General features: G+C 47.1%; 1 protein-coding gene across 5 annotated transcripts in view; it reads left to right on the forward strand.

Annotated features, from left to right (window-relative positions):
* Stat3 (signal transducer and activator of transcription 3) overlaps positions 1–12,275 on the forward strand; it is a 54,701-nt gene extending 42,426 nt beyond the window's left edge. For 2 of the 5 annotated variants that reach the window (XM_042673853.1, XM_042673854.1), the window contains exons 12-24: positions 2,128–2,157; positions 2,257–2,350; positions 2,676–2,723; positions 3,283–3,366; positions 4,416–4,514; positions 4,608–4,743; positions 6,185–6,237; positions 6,476–6,570; positions 6,682–6,821; positions 7,522–7,734; positions 10,323–10,365; positions 10,686–10,798; positions 11,723–12,275. In XM_042673853.1, the coding sequence (XP_042529787.1) occupies positions 2,128–2,157; positions 2,257–2,350; positions 2,676–2,723; positions 3,283–3,366; positions 4,416–4,514; positions 4,608–4,743; positions 6,185–6,237; positions 6,476–6,570; positions 6,682–6,821; positions 7,522–7,734; positions 10,323–10,365; positions 10,686–10,798; positions 11,723–11,778 (1,204 nt within the window). In that variant the 3' untranslated portion in view covers positions 11,779–12,275. The remainder of the gene's footprint in view (positions 1–2,127; positions 2,158–2,256; positions 2,351–2,675; positions 2,724–3,282; positions 3,367–4,415; positions 4,515–4,607; positions 4,744–6,184; positions 6,238–6,475; positions 6,571–6,681; positions 6,822–7,521; positions 7,735–10,322; positions 10,366–10,685; positions 10,799–11,722) is intronic. The other 3 variants (XM_042673857.1, XM_042673856.1, XM_042673855.1) reach the window with 3 other exon arrangements.
* Positions 12,276–17,324: the final 5,049 nt, after the last annotated feature.

The raw sequence follows: 17,324 nt of genomic DNA on the forward strand, positions 1-17,324 counted from the left end.
AAACAATGAAGTGGTGACACATGAATAAAACTGAGTAATTATGCTTAGTGAAAGAAACCAGACCACTCCTCCCCTATCATTTTATGCCACATATATAAAATCCTAAAAATGCAAATAAATCTACAGTGACAGAAAACAGATTGGTGGTCATTTGGGGCCAGGCTGGGGTAGGGTATGGTTGGTTGGGGGATGAATTACAAATGATCACAGGGAAACTTTGGGGTAATGGATATATGTTCCTTGGTTGTATTGGTGGTTTCACAAGTATGTGTGGAATCTATACATCAGTTTCATCAAATTGTACATTTTAAATAATGTAGTCTATTGGTTGTCAGTTATATCAAAGCTAATACAAGTTCAAGTCCCACAACCAACAAAACAAAAAGCTAATACAAAAAAAGGAATATTAAAAATATACGCCAGAGCTGGGCATTGGTGGCTCACACCTGTAATCCTAGCTACTCAGGAGGCTGAGATCTGAGGATCATGGTTCAAAGCCAGCCCAGGCAGGAAAGTCCATGAAACTCTTATCTCCAATAAACCACTAGAAAACTGGAAGTGGCACTTCAAGAGGTAGAGCGCTCACCTTGAGCTGAAGAGTGCAGTGACAGTGCCCAACCCCAGAGGTTCAAGCCCCACAACCAACAACAACAACAACAAAAAAAAGTAGGCTAGGTCAGATGCTGGTGGTTCACACCTATAATCCTAGTTACTGAGGAGGCTGAGATCTTATGATTGAAGTTCAAAGCCAGCCTGGGCAGGAAAGTTCCGTGAGACTCTTATCTCCATCTTAACCACCCCCAAACCAGAAGTGAAGCCATGGCTCAAAGTGATAGAGTGCTCACCTTGAGCTGAAGAGTAAAGGGACAGAGTTCAAGCCCTTCAAATGACCAAAAAAAAACAAAACAAAACACCACACCAATGAACTGCATTCCATATATATAGATATGTAGATATGGAGGAGAACTTAGGTTTGAGAATGTGGTGTATAGAAGGTGTCTTATAAATGATTTCTGATTGGTCAGTTTTCTTCTGTAAAATGATTGATACTCACTGTTTAAAGTAGCTATATTTTCTAAAACTCTAGGGAGTATTCAAAATTAGAGAAGAACTTACAAAGTATTAACAGATGAAAATTGAGAAATGTGACCACCTAGAAGATAGCGCATTCCAACACATAGAGTTGATGGTGCTTTCACGGGACAGGATTTCTTTTTATTTTTTGGACAGGATTTCTTGCTAGCACCCAGGAGATGTGTGCATTGCTGCCAACAGCAGACTTTTGGGAAAACCCAGTGTGGCTTCGTTAGTGAGGACATTTGCCACCCAGTATAACTGGAAATGCAGAGTTGGGGCAAGTTCCTGGAGCTGAGCTTAGTGACTCATGGGTGTCCTCAGGGAGTTCTGTCTTTCTTCTCTGCCATCATGAAGATCACCACACACCCAGGTTCCCTTCAGGTTGCTGGCAGTGGTTAAGGCCATATGTTTTCTCACCCCTATTTAGGTGAAGTAAGGAATATAAGAGCAGGCTGGCATAGAATTCCCTCCTTTTGGTGATTGAGACAGTACTATGATGCCCTCACCCCTAGACCTGCTCTGTAGGCGTGTTTATTCTGATGAATGTCATGAGTAGGGACTTTTTTTGGGGGGGGGGGGGGTTGGCTGTGGGGCTTGAACTCTGGGCCTGGGCACTGTCCCTCAGCTCTTCAGCTCATGGCTAGTGCTCTACTGCTTGAGCCACAACGCCACTTGCAGTTTTCTAGTGGTTTATTGGAGATAAGAGTCTCACAGACTTTCCTGCCTGGGCTGGCTTTGAACCATGATCCTCAGATCTCAGCCTCCTGAGTAGCTAGGATTACAGGTGTGAGCCACCGGCACACGGCAAGTAGGGACTTTTGTGAGTTAGGGAAGTATGTGATAAGGAAGTAGAAGTGTGGCTCATCCTTGAATGGAAAAACAAACATGAGTGCAGGATCCTAAATTCAGTCCCCAGTACCAGCATATGCACATACTTGCATACACACAAATAATAATAAAATAAAATGTAACTGAATAGTTTACAGAATTGCTCAGGAGCACTGACTGGTGCTAGGTCATGTTTTATTAACCTTGATGTGTTTTTAACAGAGACTCTGGGGAGGTTGCGGCTCTCAGAGGGTAAGTTCAGCCTTGAGGCTTCCTTTTGTTCTGGCTAATGTAACTTTATCTTCTGGCCACTTAGGCACCCATGTGGTTGATTTTGTTTCTGTGATTCAGGTCCCGGAAATTTAATATTCTGGGTACCAACACGAAAGTGATGAACATGGAAGAATCGAACAATGGCAGCCTCTCTGCAGAGTTCAAGCACTTGGTAGGTGGGAGAAGCCCCCAGGGAAACCCCCACCCCTGTGTGCGAAAGGCTGTGTCAGGGCTGGGAATGTGGCTTAGTGGTAGAGTGCTTGCCTAGCAAGCATGAAGCCCTGGGTTTAATTCCTCAGTACCACATAAACAAAAAAAGCAGGAAGTGATGCTGTGGCTCAAGTGGTAGAGTGCTAGGCTTGAGCAAAAAAGAAGCTCAAGGACAGCGCCTTGGCCCAAGTTCAAGCCCTGGGACTGGCAAAAAAAAAGGCATCTGTCGGAGAGGGAGGATGGGACACAGCTGAAGTGACATATGACATTTTCCCCCTTTCTTACAGACCCTGAGGGAGCAAAGATGTGGGAATGGAGGCCGTGCCAATTGTGACGTAAGTTTTGTTGAGTGAAAGCCAATAAGCCAACTGGGAGGGTTTTCTCTTCAAGGGAGGAAGAGGTCTCACCTGTTATTTCAACTGCTATCATTCAGAAAAGTCACTTGGGGCCAATGGGACATGTTCAGAAGGCCATGTGCTATGGAGTTCTCTGGCTCAGAGTACTTCCCTGAGTGTCTGGGGAGTGATCTTTACGAGAAACAGAAAGTCTCTCCTGAGTCATCTTCCACACCAATTGGTGGATATAGCAGTTACTTGGGAGGCAGAGATTGGGGAGGATCAAAGTTCAGGGACAGCCTATGCAAAAAGCTGTTTTTCCACAACCTGGGTGTAGGGAATGACTCAGCCTTAATATGTTTTGTAAATAACCTTTTATTTCTGTGTAACGTAGTAAAAGACAAAATGAAGGCCTGGAGCTCTTCATGTTGAAGGGAATGTGTCCTTTGACTTGTGGCCTGACCGCCTCTCTGTGGCCACCTTGTGGCTTGCTGACTTGTGGTATAGTGAGGCTGTGTCTGTGAGGCCTGTAAGTCATTCTCCTCCTCATTCATTGTAGGCCTCCCTGATTGTGACTGAGGAGCTGCACCTGATCACCTTCGAGACTGAGGTTTACCACCAAGGCCTCAAGATTGACCTTGAAGTGAGTTTTTTGAGAGAACCAGGGTGGCCCTGTGTGCAGGGACTCAGGGTGAAAGCATGCAACAGGACTTTTATTGAGATTTGAAGATCAAGATTTGAAGTCAGCCCAGGCAAACAAATTTGGGAGACTTGTCTCCAGTTAACCAGCAAAAGCCTGATGTAGAGGTGTGGTATGGTTCAAGTGGTAGAGTACCAGCCATGAGTGAAAAAGCTGAACAAGAGTTTGAAGCCATGAGTTCAAACCCTAGTACACACACACACACACACACACACACACACACACACACACACACACACACACACACACACACACACACACACACACACACACACACACACACACACACACACACACACACACACACACACACTAGAGCCAAAACTTGGTAGTATGAGCGGATGAGTCTTAGCTTTCAGTGTGTAGAAAATGATAGCATTTGCATTTTGTTGCCAACCATCTTTTGTTTTGTTTTGTTTTGTTTTGGGTCCGGTCATGGGCCTGAACTCTGGGCCTGGGCGCTTCCCCTCAGCTCTTCAGCTTAAGGCTAGCGCTCTACCACTTGAGCCACAGTGCCACTTCTGGCTTTTTTTTTGCTTATGTGTGCTGAGGAATCGAACCCAGGGCCTCAAGCATGCAAGGCAAGTGCTTTACCACTGAGCCACCTTCCCAGCCCCATGCCAACTGTCTTTAAGTTAAACCTGCAAAAGCAAGAATCTTCATCTTTGATTTCACAGGAAAATGGGGAGTCTTCATTTTTGGAGAGCATACTTCAAGACTTATGAACAAGGGTCTATCAGTCTCAACTCACAGGCAGATTTCACAAGCCACACCTGTTGTGGTCAGACAGCAGCCTTAGTTCAGTCTTCCCTGTTTTCAGTCTTCCCCTCTCTGGGTGTTGAGTGGGCTCAAGGCCTCCTGTCTAGACTCCCTAACAGCTGTGCTTTAGGGCAGTCCTGTCCACTGCAAACCCCGTGAGATGCAGATGAGTAGATTTGGGGGGTCTGTGAAGGCGCACTGACTCTCTGGCTTATTCCCAATGTTCTCCACAGACCCATTCTTTGCCAGTTGTGGTGATCTCCAACATCTGTCAGATGCCAAATGCCTGGGCATCAATCCTGTGGTATAACATGCTGACCAACAACCCCAAGGTTAGTGTCCCATCCTCTCAGAAATCTCTTTCTCTGGTCAGGTCCTGGTGAGAGCTGTTAGCTCCATTGAGCACATATATTCTTTTTGAATAGAACGTGAACTTCTTCACCAAGCCTCCAATTGGAACCTGGGATCAAGTGGCCGAGGTGCTGAGTTGGCAGTTTTCCTCCACTACAAAGCGGGGCCTGAGCATCGAGCAGTTGACTACGCTGGCAGAAAAACTCCTAGGTCTGCATTTCACCCCTTGTTCTCCCTGCCCTTCTCAGGCAAGGATTCTAAGGGGCCTTTGCCCAGACAGTTCCCTAGCATCTGCTTGGAGGGAGGCATTGGTCCATGCCACGGTGGAGAGTCAGGGCACAGGGCAAGTTTGCTTCTAATCTAGAAGTCTTTTTTTTGTGTTTGTTTGTTTTTGTACCAGTCCTGGGGCTTGAATTCAGTGCCTGGGCTCTCCCTGAGCTTCTATTGTTCAAGGCTAGCATTCTACCACTTGAGCCACAGCTCCATTTCTCGCTGTTCTGGTAGTTTAATGGAGACAAGAGACTTATGGACTTTCTTTCCCAGGCTGACTTTGAATTTCAATCCTCAGATCTCAGCCTTCTGAGTAGCTAGGATTACCGGCATGAGCCACTGGCGCCCAGATTATGAGCTTAGAGGCAGATTTCTTTTCTCTTGGTTGCTGTCTCCCTCACCTTCCAGGGTACTACTAGCTAACCTTAAAAGATATTTTAACCTTAAAAGATGGAACTAAGTGTTTTGGCATTCCGTTACTTCCTATTTCTTCAATATGGGGTTGGAGCTCAGGGGCAAGCACATATTAGGCAAGTGCTCTACTACTCAGCTACATCACTAACCTCTTGAGACAAAGTCTCCCTATAGCCCGGCTGGCTTTGAACTTGTGATCCTCCTGCCTTCACCTTTCAAGTGCTGTTTACATGCATATGCTACTTTGCCAGGCTTACACAGAATTTTTATTTTTGCTTGTATCGAGGCTTCAACTCAGGACCTCTGGTTCAGCTTTTTACTCACAGTTGGTGCTCTGCCACTTGAGCCCTACCTCCAGTCTGGCATTTTGCTGATTAATTGGAGATAAGCATCTCTTGGATTTTTCTGCCTGGGAAGGCTTCAAAACCACAATCCTCCAGATCTCAGCCAGCCTCCTAAGTAACAGGATTACAGGTGTGAGCTACCAGCACCTGGCCTTATTTAAAAATTATTAGGTGAAAAAAAAAAGTAAGTTATTTTTTTTTGGCTACGTGGTCTAAAAGTAGCATTGCACCAGGCTGCTATCAAATATATCCTAAACCCATTTGTTAGCTTGTTAGTGTGTGCTGCTGGTCCCCAGAACACACTCACAGATAGAAAGAGCACAGGACTTGATGCTAGGCTAAAGAACAGCTCAGGAGGTGGCATTGTCAATGAGGGGACTCTGTGTGTGTGTGTGTGTGTGTGTGTGTGTGTGTGTGTGTGTGCACGCGCATATGCACACGTATGTGCACGTTTACACACATAGTGGAGGCAACCTAGAGATAACATTAAAGCCAATGGTTTCACTCACAGCTCATTGTGGGACAGTTGAGCATTACCATTGTGAGCATTCTGTTCGGGGAAATAAAATTTGATTTTAAACTAAAAAATTTTTATTTTGTTCTTGTCCCCTGTCCCCCTTCAGGACCTGGTGTGAACTACTCAGGGTGTCAAATCACATGGGCCAAGTTTTGCAAAGTAAGTGATATTGTTGTGTCCTTGCGGTCACGTCTGGGAGTGGGGGTAGGAGCACTCCCCTGCAAGGTGTTCATGGAGGGTGTCAGGCCTGGAAGGCCTTGGACCCTCCTTCAAGCAGCCAGCAGGACCTTGCTGAGGGTTCATGGGCCCAAAGGTGTTCACAGTGCATTGTGTCCCAGGAAGAAAAAGGCTAGGAAGATGATGTTGAACTGGGCTTCCTTATTAATCTTTTCTCCAGGAAAACATGGCTGGCAAGGGCTTCTCCTTCTGGGTCTGGCTGGACAATATCATTGACCTTGTGAAAAAGTACATATTAGCCCTTTGGAATGAAGGGTAGGTTGAAACTCTTCTGTCTTGCACAGTGTGGGTACAGGTGTGACAAAGTCACAGTGGCAGAGGGAATACTCTGTGAGCCCAAACAATGTTGGCCTTCTTTGGCTCTAGGTACATCATGGGCTTCATCAGCAAGGAGCGGGAGCGGGCCATCCTGAGCACCAAGCCTCCTGGCACCTTCCTGTTGAGATTCAGTGAGAGCAGCAAGGAAGGAGGAGTCACCTTTACTTGGGTGGAAAAGGACATCAGTGGTAAGATAACTCTGCTCACCCCACCTGGTGGCCATTTCTACCACTGCCTCCTAGCTGCTACTATGAGGTACTGACCCCTAGAGGGCAGAGAGGGCCTAGGACTCCCCAGCCTCACTCAGACTTGTAAACAACTGACTTCTCTCTCAATCCTTCCAGCTGAAGGATTTCTCTACCAGCTTGTTTTGCCTGTTCAATGGCTATTTGTCTATCGTTTACAATTTCAGTTTTGTTCTACATTTTTTTTTTTTTTGCCAATGCTAGGGCTTTAACTCTGGGCCTGGGCTCTGTCCCTGAGCTTTTTTGCTCAAGGTTTACACTTAACCGCGTGAGCCACAACTCTACTTCTAGCTTTTTTGGTAGTTAATTGGAGACAAAAATCTCACGGGCTTTCTTGCCTGGGCTGGTTTTGAATCTGGATCCTCAGATTTCAGCCTCCTGAGTAGGTAGGATTACAATGTGAGCCACTGGTGCCTGGTTCATACCTACCCCAGTAATACCTTATGCAAGTGTGCTATGTGTGATCAAGCTGGAGAGCCACTGTAAAAATCTAGTCTGGATCTTTCCACAGTGTCATGCTGCCGGGTCTCAAGCACTAGGCTGGCATATGCCTCCCCTCTCCCAGGAAAGATATATCAGACAGCTTTCTCTGAGACTACCAGTTATAGGTTTCATTCTTGTTCCTTCCCATCTCTTATGACAGGCAAGACCCAGATCCAGTCGGTGGAGCCATATACAAAGCAGCAGCTAAACAACATGTCATTTGCTGAAATCATCATGGGCTATAAGATCATGGATGCTACCAACATCCTGGTATCTCCGCTGGTCTATCTCTACCCTGACATTCCTAAGGAGGAGGCGTTTGGAAAGTATTGTCGGCCAGAAAGCCAGGAGCATCCCGAAGCAGACCCAGGTAGTTGTTGATTTTCTATGTCCTGGCCCTTTGTTCTTGGGAAAGATTGGAAACTACAGGTTCTTTGGAAGGAGAGTCAGGAAGGTCTGAAGAGCTAGGGGGAATCTTCATTCTTCCTTATGGGGAAGAACTTTGTAGTGAGTGCTTTTAGAGGTGAGATTCATGAGAAGGTTCAAATTGGAGTCACTAGTTCTTGTCCCACAGAGAGCTCAGCAGTCTGCAAGGGGAAATAATAGAAAATACACACACACACACACACACACTCACACACACACACACACACACACACACACACACACAGAGACTAGGACATTTTGAAGGGTGCTCAAGTGGTAGAACACTAGCCTTGAGCACAAAGCTCAGGGACAGTGCCCAGGCCCTATGTTCAAGCCTTAGGATTGGCACACACACACCAAAAAAAACTACCTCTGTGCAAGGAGCACCCCAGCACGATGCCATAGCTTCCCTCCCACTCTTTTATAGGAATTTTAGATTGAGGGAGGCCGTAGGAGCTTGTTGCCAACTGACTTTCCTTTTCCCTTTGTTCCAGTGGTAAGCTCTGTTCACATTGTGGAAGAGATTAGCCCTCACTTCCTGTCTGCCCTTATCTCTCTTTCCACCTTGTACTTCAGTTGGGAGATCTGTTTATCAGCCTCTTCACACCACCCTTTGTTCCTTCTGCTGAGAACTTTGAGGTGCAAGTATTGGTCCTTTCCACTAACTTTGCTTTGAAGATCCAAGCTCCCAGCTTAGGATGAATCCTCTGTCTCCATGTCTCCCCTGGCAGGGAGGTAGGTCTTTCCTATTCAAGACATTGTTTAGCGGCAAGGCGCTAATCAAGGAAAGAATTACTGATGTCATGGACCCAACACTTCTCTTCTACACTCAGCTTTTAGAACCAGTCTATGATTCTGAGAGAGAGAGGGAGGGAAGGAGAGAGGGAGGGAGGAAGGAGAACTACTGAGTGATTTGAAAGAGATGAGAGAGCAAGAAAGGAAAGGAAAGCACAAACTCCTGAGTGATTTTTCTGCCTGGTGGGGAGGTAGAGGAGAAGGTGAGGAGTGTGCACTGAGGGTTAGGTGTGACCAGGCAGTGTGAAGGTATAAGGGTTCAAATGAGATTCTTCAGGAACGTAAGCCTGTGACTATTTCCTGTTTCCATCGAGTATTATAGTATATGAGTGCCTCAGAGAGTGAGCCTCTTCCCTCCTTATTCTCTACCAGGATCCTACATAGTATCTTTTGATGGGTTGTTGGGAGGGTTCTGAGCCATTTACAAATTAGATAAAGCACGTTCATTATCTTGTACAGGGCCACACATGAATTGACTGTTATTTCTTTGATCAGTCTTAGTTTTTCTTGGCTTTGACATGTCCATCTTAGGCTAAGCCTGTTTATTTGTTTTTTTTTTTTAATCTTTCTCTGTCTATAATGTCAGCTGTTCTCAGGTCTTGGTCAAACAAGTTGGATTTGTAACTATCAGAACCCTGCCTCAGTAGTTCCTTTGGAATTGGAATAAACTCAGATTGGTCATCTGTTGCCATGTCAGATATCCTGGTCCTACAGTTTCTCTCCCCACTCCTCTCTCTCTCTTTTAGGCCACAGCATTACTCCTTAGCTTTTTCGTTCAAGGCTGGCACTTTACCACTTGAGCCACAGTTCCACTTTCAGCTTTTTGGTGATTAAATGGAGATAAGGTTCTCACAGACTTTCCTGCCTGGGCTAGCTTTGAACCACAATACTGAGATCTCAGCTTCCTGAGTATCTAGGATTACAGACAAAAGCTGACATCCAGTTTATAGTTTCTCTTTAAGCCCCAAGTTATGTCCTCACTTCTCATGGCTCACCCACTCTGCCCCCGGGCCTCCAAGGTGATTTGTTTAGTAGTTGAATTCTCCAGCTCTCATTTTAGAGTGGTCAAGACTCCTTTGATGGCAGCAACTCCTTCTCTCTCCCTCTTCTTTTGCACACGAGAGCATGCTTTACCCAAAGTCTGAGTTACTGAAGATGTCTCTGGGCCTGGGTAACTGTCAAGTTGGGATAGTTGTACTGTACTACAAAGACATCTCTCCTGGACATAAAAGCTGCTTTTTGTTTGATGCATGTATCCAACTGGGCAGTCACCAGTGCTCTCAGTTTGTGAGAATAGCAGTAGCTTTGGAACCTCTCTCTAGCACCGGTCGTCTTCATGGCCCCTTCACATCTCTTAGTCTTGTTGGAGTCTGGGCTGCTAACCATGGATGGCACAGTTCTGTCCCTACATGCAGAGAAATTACCTAAGAGATACAAGCTCAGATCACATGACATTGGTTAAATATTTGCATCATTTAGGAAAGAGTGAACCAGGTTGGCTCTGGCTCAGGTGAGCCACAGTATGCTTCAAAGTCTTCAGAGCTCAGGAATATTTTAGGAGAGAATCAAACTTCAAATGTGACGGTATTAGGTAGCACATGCTGAGGGAAGGGAACCCCAGGGGCAGATGAAGGCTTCCAGAAACTCTCTATGTAAGGATAAAGTGAGTTCTGTTGACTTGGCTCCTTCCTGTTCTACACGCAGAGTCACAATCAGTAAACCTCATTTTCCACTTCCCAGGTGCTGCTCCATACCTGAAGACCAAGTTCATCTGTGTGACACCGTAAGTAGTTTCCTTTCCCAGTTTTGTATTCATTTCTAATGTCTTCAGTCACCTCCCACCCCACCCCACCCCTGAGCCCCAGGAATAGGGGGGACACTGGGTAAGACTTACCCTGTTGCAGGGGTTGGATACTCCTGGGCTGTGTTTAGTGCTCAGAGTGACCTTGTGTGTTTAAAAAGCTTGAGCTTTTATTTTTCTGTTGGAGACCAGAGTTTGATGGTTTGTGTGTGTGTGTTTTGTTCTTTTTTTTTTTTTTACCCCCTCCATTGTGTCTTGTCAACCCGGCCCTTTCCCCTCCTGCCGCTCCCCATTTCCTACAGAACGACCTGCAGCAATACCATTGACCTGCCGATGTCCCCCCGCACTTTAGATTCATTGATGCAGTTTGGAAATAATGGTGAAGGTGCTGAGCCCTCAGCGGGAGGGCAGTTTGGTAAGTATTTGGTCCTCAGATTTTCTTGTCCCTAAGAGAGAACTTAGTCCCCTTTGAGTGATGCTCAGGTATATGGAGCTGTATTGGTAGGAGGAGACTGTCAAAGTAGAATGCATGCTGTGTGTGAGTGTAACATTTCCAGCAGTAAAAAGAAACAGGTGAAATGATCATTAATTTTGCGCTGGTTCTGGGGCTTGAACTCAAGGCCTGGCCACTGTCCCTGAGTTTTTTCACTCAAGGCTAGCATCTACCACTTGAGCCATAGTTCAAGTTTTTGGTGGTTAATTAGAGATAAGTGTCTCATGGCCTTTCCTGCCTAGACTGGCTTCAAACTGCAATCCTCAGATCTCAGCCTCCTGAATAGGTAGGATTACTGGAATCTAGCATTAAAGTCAATTGTGTATGTGTTGTGTGTGTGTGTGTGCACATGCCAGTATTTAGTCTTGAATTCTGGGCCTGGGCACTGTTTCTGATCAAAGTTATCAATACAAGACATCCAACAGGCCATCCGTCCATCATGTAGAGAAAAAAATCAATGAGCTGTTTTTTCATTCCTTTTTTTTTTTTTTTTCTTTCCCATGCTAAGTCTTTGAACCAATAGTGGGCTCTGGACATCTCTAGCACATTTGATTTGAACTAGACTCATTTCAGGCATTCAGTGGCTGCATGGGGCCAGGTCACACAGGGCAGCTTTAGATCTTATTGAAACAAGATGAACTGGGGATAAATAAGGTAGAGAACTCCCTGACCCTTCTAAAGGGCAAGGCCCTGTAGGGAGGGAAGGCTCAGGCCTTGCCTTGACCTGAAGGATCAGGAAACTGGTTAGCAGTAGTGGCCTGCACTCTGACCTGATCAGTTGGGGGCTGTGTCCTGTCAGCTGCAGGGTCAGGTGGCTGAAGTAGCATTCTCTGTCTGTCTCTGCAGAGTCGCTCACCTTTGACATGGAGTTGACCTCGGAGTGTGCTACCTCCCCCATGTGAGGAGCTGAGAACGGAAGCTGCAGACATGTGATCCAGGCACCTTACCCGTGTTCCACCGCCCCTTAAGCAGCTGAACCCCAGATCATCTGAAACTCTTAACTTTGTGGCTCCAGATTTTTTTTTTTAAACTCTCCTACTTCTGCTATCTTTGAGCAATCTGGACACTTTTAAAAATAGAGAAATGAGTGAATGTGGGTGATGTGCTTTTATGCAAGAAGAAAGTAAGGGATGTGGAGGGGCAGGAGGAGGGAAAGGAAGTGTCTTGTATTCTTTTGCTCCCCTGCCCTTCTTGCTCAGTGGCTTGCTGCTTATTGATAGACAAGAGCCTCCTGGTGCCAGTGGCGTCCTTTTGCCTACTTCTGCGAGCTGATGTGCCAGGCTCCCTGGGGACTCCTGGCATTGCGCTTTTAACCCTGCTAATGTCCAAATAGAAAACTATGTAAGCTTCTTGGTTTTCATTTTAAAATTTAATAATAATAATTAAAGGGCAAAACACACTGTAGCAGCATAGCCTTTCTGTATTTAAGAAAACTCACTTAACAGCCTCTTTGGTGCTTTAAGCATTCAGCTGTCTTCAGGCTGATAATTTGTATAAACCTTGAAATGGGCTTTAGATCAAACCCTTAAAAGTTATCTGGGGTGGCTCAAGTGGTAGAGTGCTAGCCTTGAGCAAAAGAAGCTCAGGGACAGTGCCCAGGCCCTGAGTTCAAGCCCCAGGACTGGCCAGGAAAGAAAAAAAAAAGTTATCACCTGTGGCTCACGCCACTCAGAAGGCTGAGATCAGAGGATCATAGTTTGAAGCCAACCTGGGCAGAAAAGTCTGTGAGACTCTTATCTCCAATCAAACACCAAAAAGCCAGAAGTGGAACTGTAGCCTAAGTAGCAGAGCACTAGCCTTGAACAAAAAAGCTCAGGGACAGCACCCAGGCATTGCGTTCAAGCCCCAGGACTGGCACCAGGGGGAAAAAAATTCTCAAATTATGGCTTGGGTTTCAGCTTTGAACTAAGATCATTTAAGGAAAAACCAAACATCCCAGACTCTTTTTAAACTATCTGCACTGGAATGTGTCATCCATTGGGTAAGGCTGGGCAGAGAGTGCTGCCAACCTTTGCTCCCTTTTCCCTGGACTTGGATCCATTTCAGAGCCAGCTTGTTCCTGCAGGTGGCTTATCAGGCCTATAGTCATTCTGGCTTCCTTTCCCACCTAACCCTGCTAGTAGAATGTCTCCTTCCCCACGTCCACAAAGGCCCCTTGTCCTGTTGCTTTAGAAATCCTAGTCTCGGGACCTTGTGGAAGGAGATGAGAAGGTTACAGGTTGAATATAACTCATGCGCTGGGGCCCCGGCAAAGCATCTAGTTGAACTCAGGGAATATAATCCTTATCCCAGGTTCTTGGAGATGTTCAAAGGCACCTGTAATTCTTCTTCACCTATTACCATAGGGCATAGGCTGACTGATGAACCTAAGGGCTACCCTTGTGTGAAGGACATACTTCCAGGGTCCTTTGAGACAGGTGACTATCTGCTCCCCAGCCTTCCTTCCCCCATGAAGCAGAACAACCAGACCACCTGCACCTGCTGTGGCCTTCATTTCACCTGCTGCCTTGGCCAGTCAGCTTCCTGAGCACTTGGCAGTGTGCTCAGAAGGCACGCTTAGTGACCCGGGTGGGCCACCTCTAACCCAGAGGCATGGTGCCTCCGTTCATTAGAGTATCTATGGAGCCCTGTTTGTTTGACACAAATGAGTGAGCGTTTGAAGGTCCTGGGGTGACAATCTTCTGTCCAAGACAAACAGGACTTACCTTGGCCACCCTGTCCATTTGTAGTATGGAGAACTCCCTTCCCTCCAACACACTTTAGTACACAAATAAGCTGAACTCATAAACTGAAAGAATATTTAGAAAGATGAGACTTGGGCTTAGCATTTGGATTTGAACCCTAGGATATCTAGGGCAAAGGTCTTGGGCTTCTATGGAGCAGGTCTTGTAAAGTTCATAGCTTTAGTTAGGTAGCATGCATATCTGGGCTTACTGACTGTAGGAAAGTTCTAAGGAGTGGAAACTTGTTCCAATTCCTTCCTTAAATAAGACAGAGTCCTCGGGACCTGCGTGCTTTCTCTCTCACTGCTCACTGCCTGTCCCCAGCCCAGCCCAGGGATTACTGCAGATCGCTTTGCCTCCCTATTATAGTAGTTTGTAAGCTGCTGCCCCGGCCACTGCATTCAAATTCCAATGTATACTTCCTAGTGTAAAAAAAAAAAAATTTATATTATTGTGTTGTGGGTTTTTTTTTGTACATTGCTGTATCTACTTTAACTTCCAGAAATAAAAGTTATATAGGAACTGTCTGAAAGTGTGACAGCTGTGTGTGCGGCTGGTGGAGGTGCCCTTTTCTCTGATTACATTCTGAAAAGACCTTTTTGCACAGACCAGTTAGGAGTGACCAGGAGACCCCAGAGCTGAGGCTTCATGCCTGAAGTGATGCAGGTGGTGGCATCAGCCACCAGCCTCCAGATGGAGGGACTGAGGGGACAGAGTGTCCAGTGGCAGGAAGGTGTCAGAATAGCCTCCTCCCTCCAAGGCTGCTGTATCCTGTCTGGAGTCAGATAAGCTACTAAAGGGGGTTTGTGCAGATCCTCCCCCAGGCCTCTCTTCCACAGTTGGGTCATTATCACTTTCTTTTCAGTTCACTGGGGGGCTGGGAGGGGGAGGGACGACAACTTGCAGACTCTTCACTGGCTGCTTGATGAGAGGCCCCTAGGCAGTGAGTAGTGATAATTCAGAGAAAGGCCACAGACAGCAGAGCCATCTCTCAGCTTCTCCCGCCCTCCTCCACTCACAGGGCTGTGCCATGGTGACTGCTTGTGTGAGAGATACCAGCGCTTCCCTTCCCCTGCCCCTGAGAGATGGAAGTGAGATTTAGGGCGGCTGAGGTGCAGCAGCGCCCGCTTTCATCCTGCTCACCCAGCGCCTGCTTTCAGCCTGCCCACCCACACAGCTGCTCTGGGCCAGTCGTCGTTGCTTTGAGTGCTGACGAAAGCCTGCCTTCCTGTGGTTCCTGTGGTTCCTTGCTCCCCAAACCGCCACCCAGCTTGTGTTCCTGACTCCAAGGTCCCATCTCCAGGCTGGGAGTAGCCACAGCTGGGCCTGAGGGGTCCACATGGGGAAAGCTGATCCTCTGTCCTGGCCAGCCTCTCCCTTTCAGGCCAAAGCAGCAGTTGGATGGTGCCACCTGCTGGTCTCTGGGAACAGGCCAGGGAGGATAGGCTGTTGTCCAGGTTCTCTGCTGCTCTGGGCTCCAGGAGGGCCAGCCATTACTTTGGCACTGGCCCTCAGCTTCAGGCTACAAGATTGCTAATAGCTGATCTGTAGAGGCCTAGGCCACAGCTCCAGCTGTGGGCTCCTCCCTAGTCATTCCTGCTCCGTTCTCCAGGACTGCAAGTCCTTGCTTTCCTGGCTATGTAACATCCCCCTCCACCTGAAACACACACCTAGTTCTTTAGCCTTTTAAGAAGCACTGATGGCTGGGTGCTGGTGGCTCACACCTGTAATCTTATCTACTCAGGAGGCTGAGATCTGAGGATCACAGTTCAAAGATAGCCTGGGCAGGAAAGCCTATGAGACTCTTATCTCCAATTAACCACCAGAAAAACGGAAGTGGCGCGGTTACTCCAGTGGTAGAGCGCTCACCTTGAGCTGAAGAGTTCAGGGACAGCGCCCAGGCTCAGAGTTCAAGCCCCATGACCAACCAAAAAAAAAAAAAAGCATTGCTTTCCAGAGGTGGTTAGCACCTCATACCATAGAGAAGGAAGAATTCTAGCTCCTTGCTAAAACCTGACACTCAGGAACCAAACAAAAGAGCCTCAGTGACCCAAGAAGACTGCCATCCACTCTGCAAACCAGAAAGCAATTTATGAAAAAAAAAAAATACTTTATTCAAAACCAGTTGACTCAAATGTGTGGCCTATATATATATACAAAGTACAAAAGAATCCCTCTTTTTATCCCTATGTCCCTTCAGAAGTTTTAAAACCTGGGACTCTCAATTTTCTGCCAAGGGCTGCCCCGAGCTAGTGTGGCCTCAGAGGGAGGGAGAGGTTGGAGTGAGGCTTTCCCTGACCACAGCCTATTATGCAACTGTGTGACGCCTGTTCCAGGTTCCACCACCCAGCAGGGTGCAAAAAGATCAGCTTTTCCTCCACAGCCTGCAGCTGGTGGCTGGTTCTGCTGCAGCTCCCCACCCCATCCGGACCCCCTGCCACTTCCCTGCAGGGAGATCATCAACCCTGCAAGTCTCAGACCCCTGTTCATCCACCATGTTCTAGGCCAGTCCTTCCCTTCTTCCTGGCAAAGCCAAGTTGCAAACAGAGAGACCAGGAAAAAAGGCCAAAGCTTAGGCATGGTGCTTCACATCTGTAATCCTAGCTAGCACTTGGGAGGCTGAAGCAGGAGGGTGGTGAGTTTCAGGCCAGCCAAGATTATATAGGGAAGGTGTATCAAGGAGAAGAACAACAAGGAAGAAGGAGGAGGAAGGAAAGAGGAGAAGGAAGATGACAACTGGCAGGATGGTAGACTGGAGGCGTGGTTCAAGTGGTAGAGCACCAGCCTCAATGAGCAAGCAAGCTGAATGGGCACACAGCCCTGAGTTCAAACTCCATTCTGGCATAGAGAAGGAAGAGGAGGAAGGACAGAGGGGTTATAAGAGTGAGATATGAGCACCAGTGCTCATATCTATAATTCTAGCTACTTAGAAGGCTGAGATCTGAGGTTTGGAGCCAATGTAGGCAGGAAAGTCTATGAGACTTACCTCCAGTCAACCACCAAAAAGGCAGAAGTGAGGCTGTGGCTCAAGCAGTAGAGTGCTAGCCATGAGCACAAAAGCTCAGGGACATTGCCCAGGTGCTGAGTTCAAGCCCCAGGACTGGCACAGACAGAGAGAGGAGAGAGAGAAAGGAATATGGGAAGGGCATTTCAGATTTGAAGCCCATGCTCTGGTTCAAGGACATGAGGCCAAGCAACTCTGTACACAGAGCAGCTCAGACAGCTCTGACTCCAATGAACCCAACTTGAATTGTTATAGCCTAGACACACTGTGGGGGGGGGAGGGGGGATGGACTTTCTGCAGAGGGGAAAGCAGGAGACCACCACATGCGCATGAGGACAGATGCACACTCAATACACATATATGAATACACAGGAGGCTTCTAGCTCAGGAGTAGTAGCCTTTCCCTATCTCCCTCCTTCTTCTGGAATAATTTCACTTGAATAGCCACTGAGCAGAGAAAGGATAGGTTTGGGAGGGCCAGTTTGCTTGCAATGGCAATGTGTCCCATGACATTTAGACCCAGGAGAGATCTTGTCCTTGGAGACCTTGATCTGAACGAACAAAAGCTATTGCTGCTGCAGCCACATAGCTAGGACAGCAAAAGTGAGACAGGCACCCCTTGTGAACAAGCAAGCGTGCGTGCATGTGCACACGCGCTTACACACACACACACACACACACACACACACACACACACACAACATAATGCCTGCAAAGGTGT

Source organism: Dipodomys spectabilis, unplaced genomic scaffold, assembly GCF_019054845.1.
Source record: "Dipodomys spectabilis isolate Male_0828 unplaced genomic scaffold, ASM1905484v1 ptg000018l, whole genome shotgun sequence".
Taxonomy (NCBI): Eukaryota; Metazoa; Chordata; class Mammalia; order Rodentia; family Heteromyidae; genus Dipodomys; species Dipodomys spectabilis.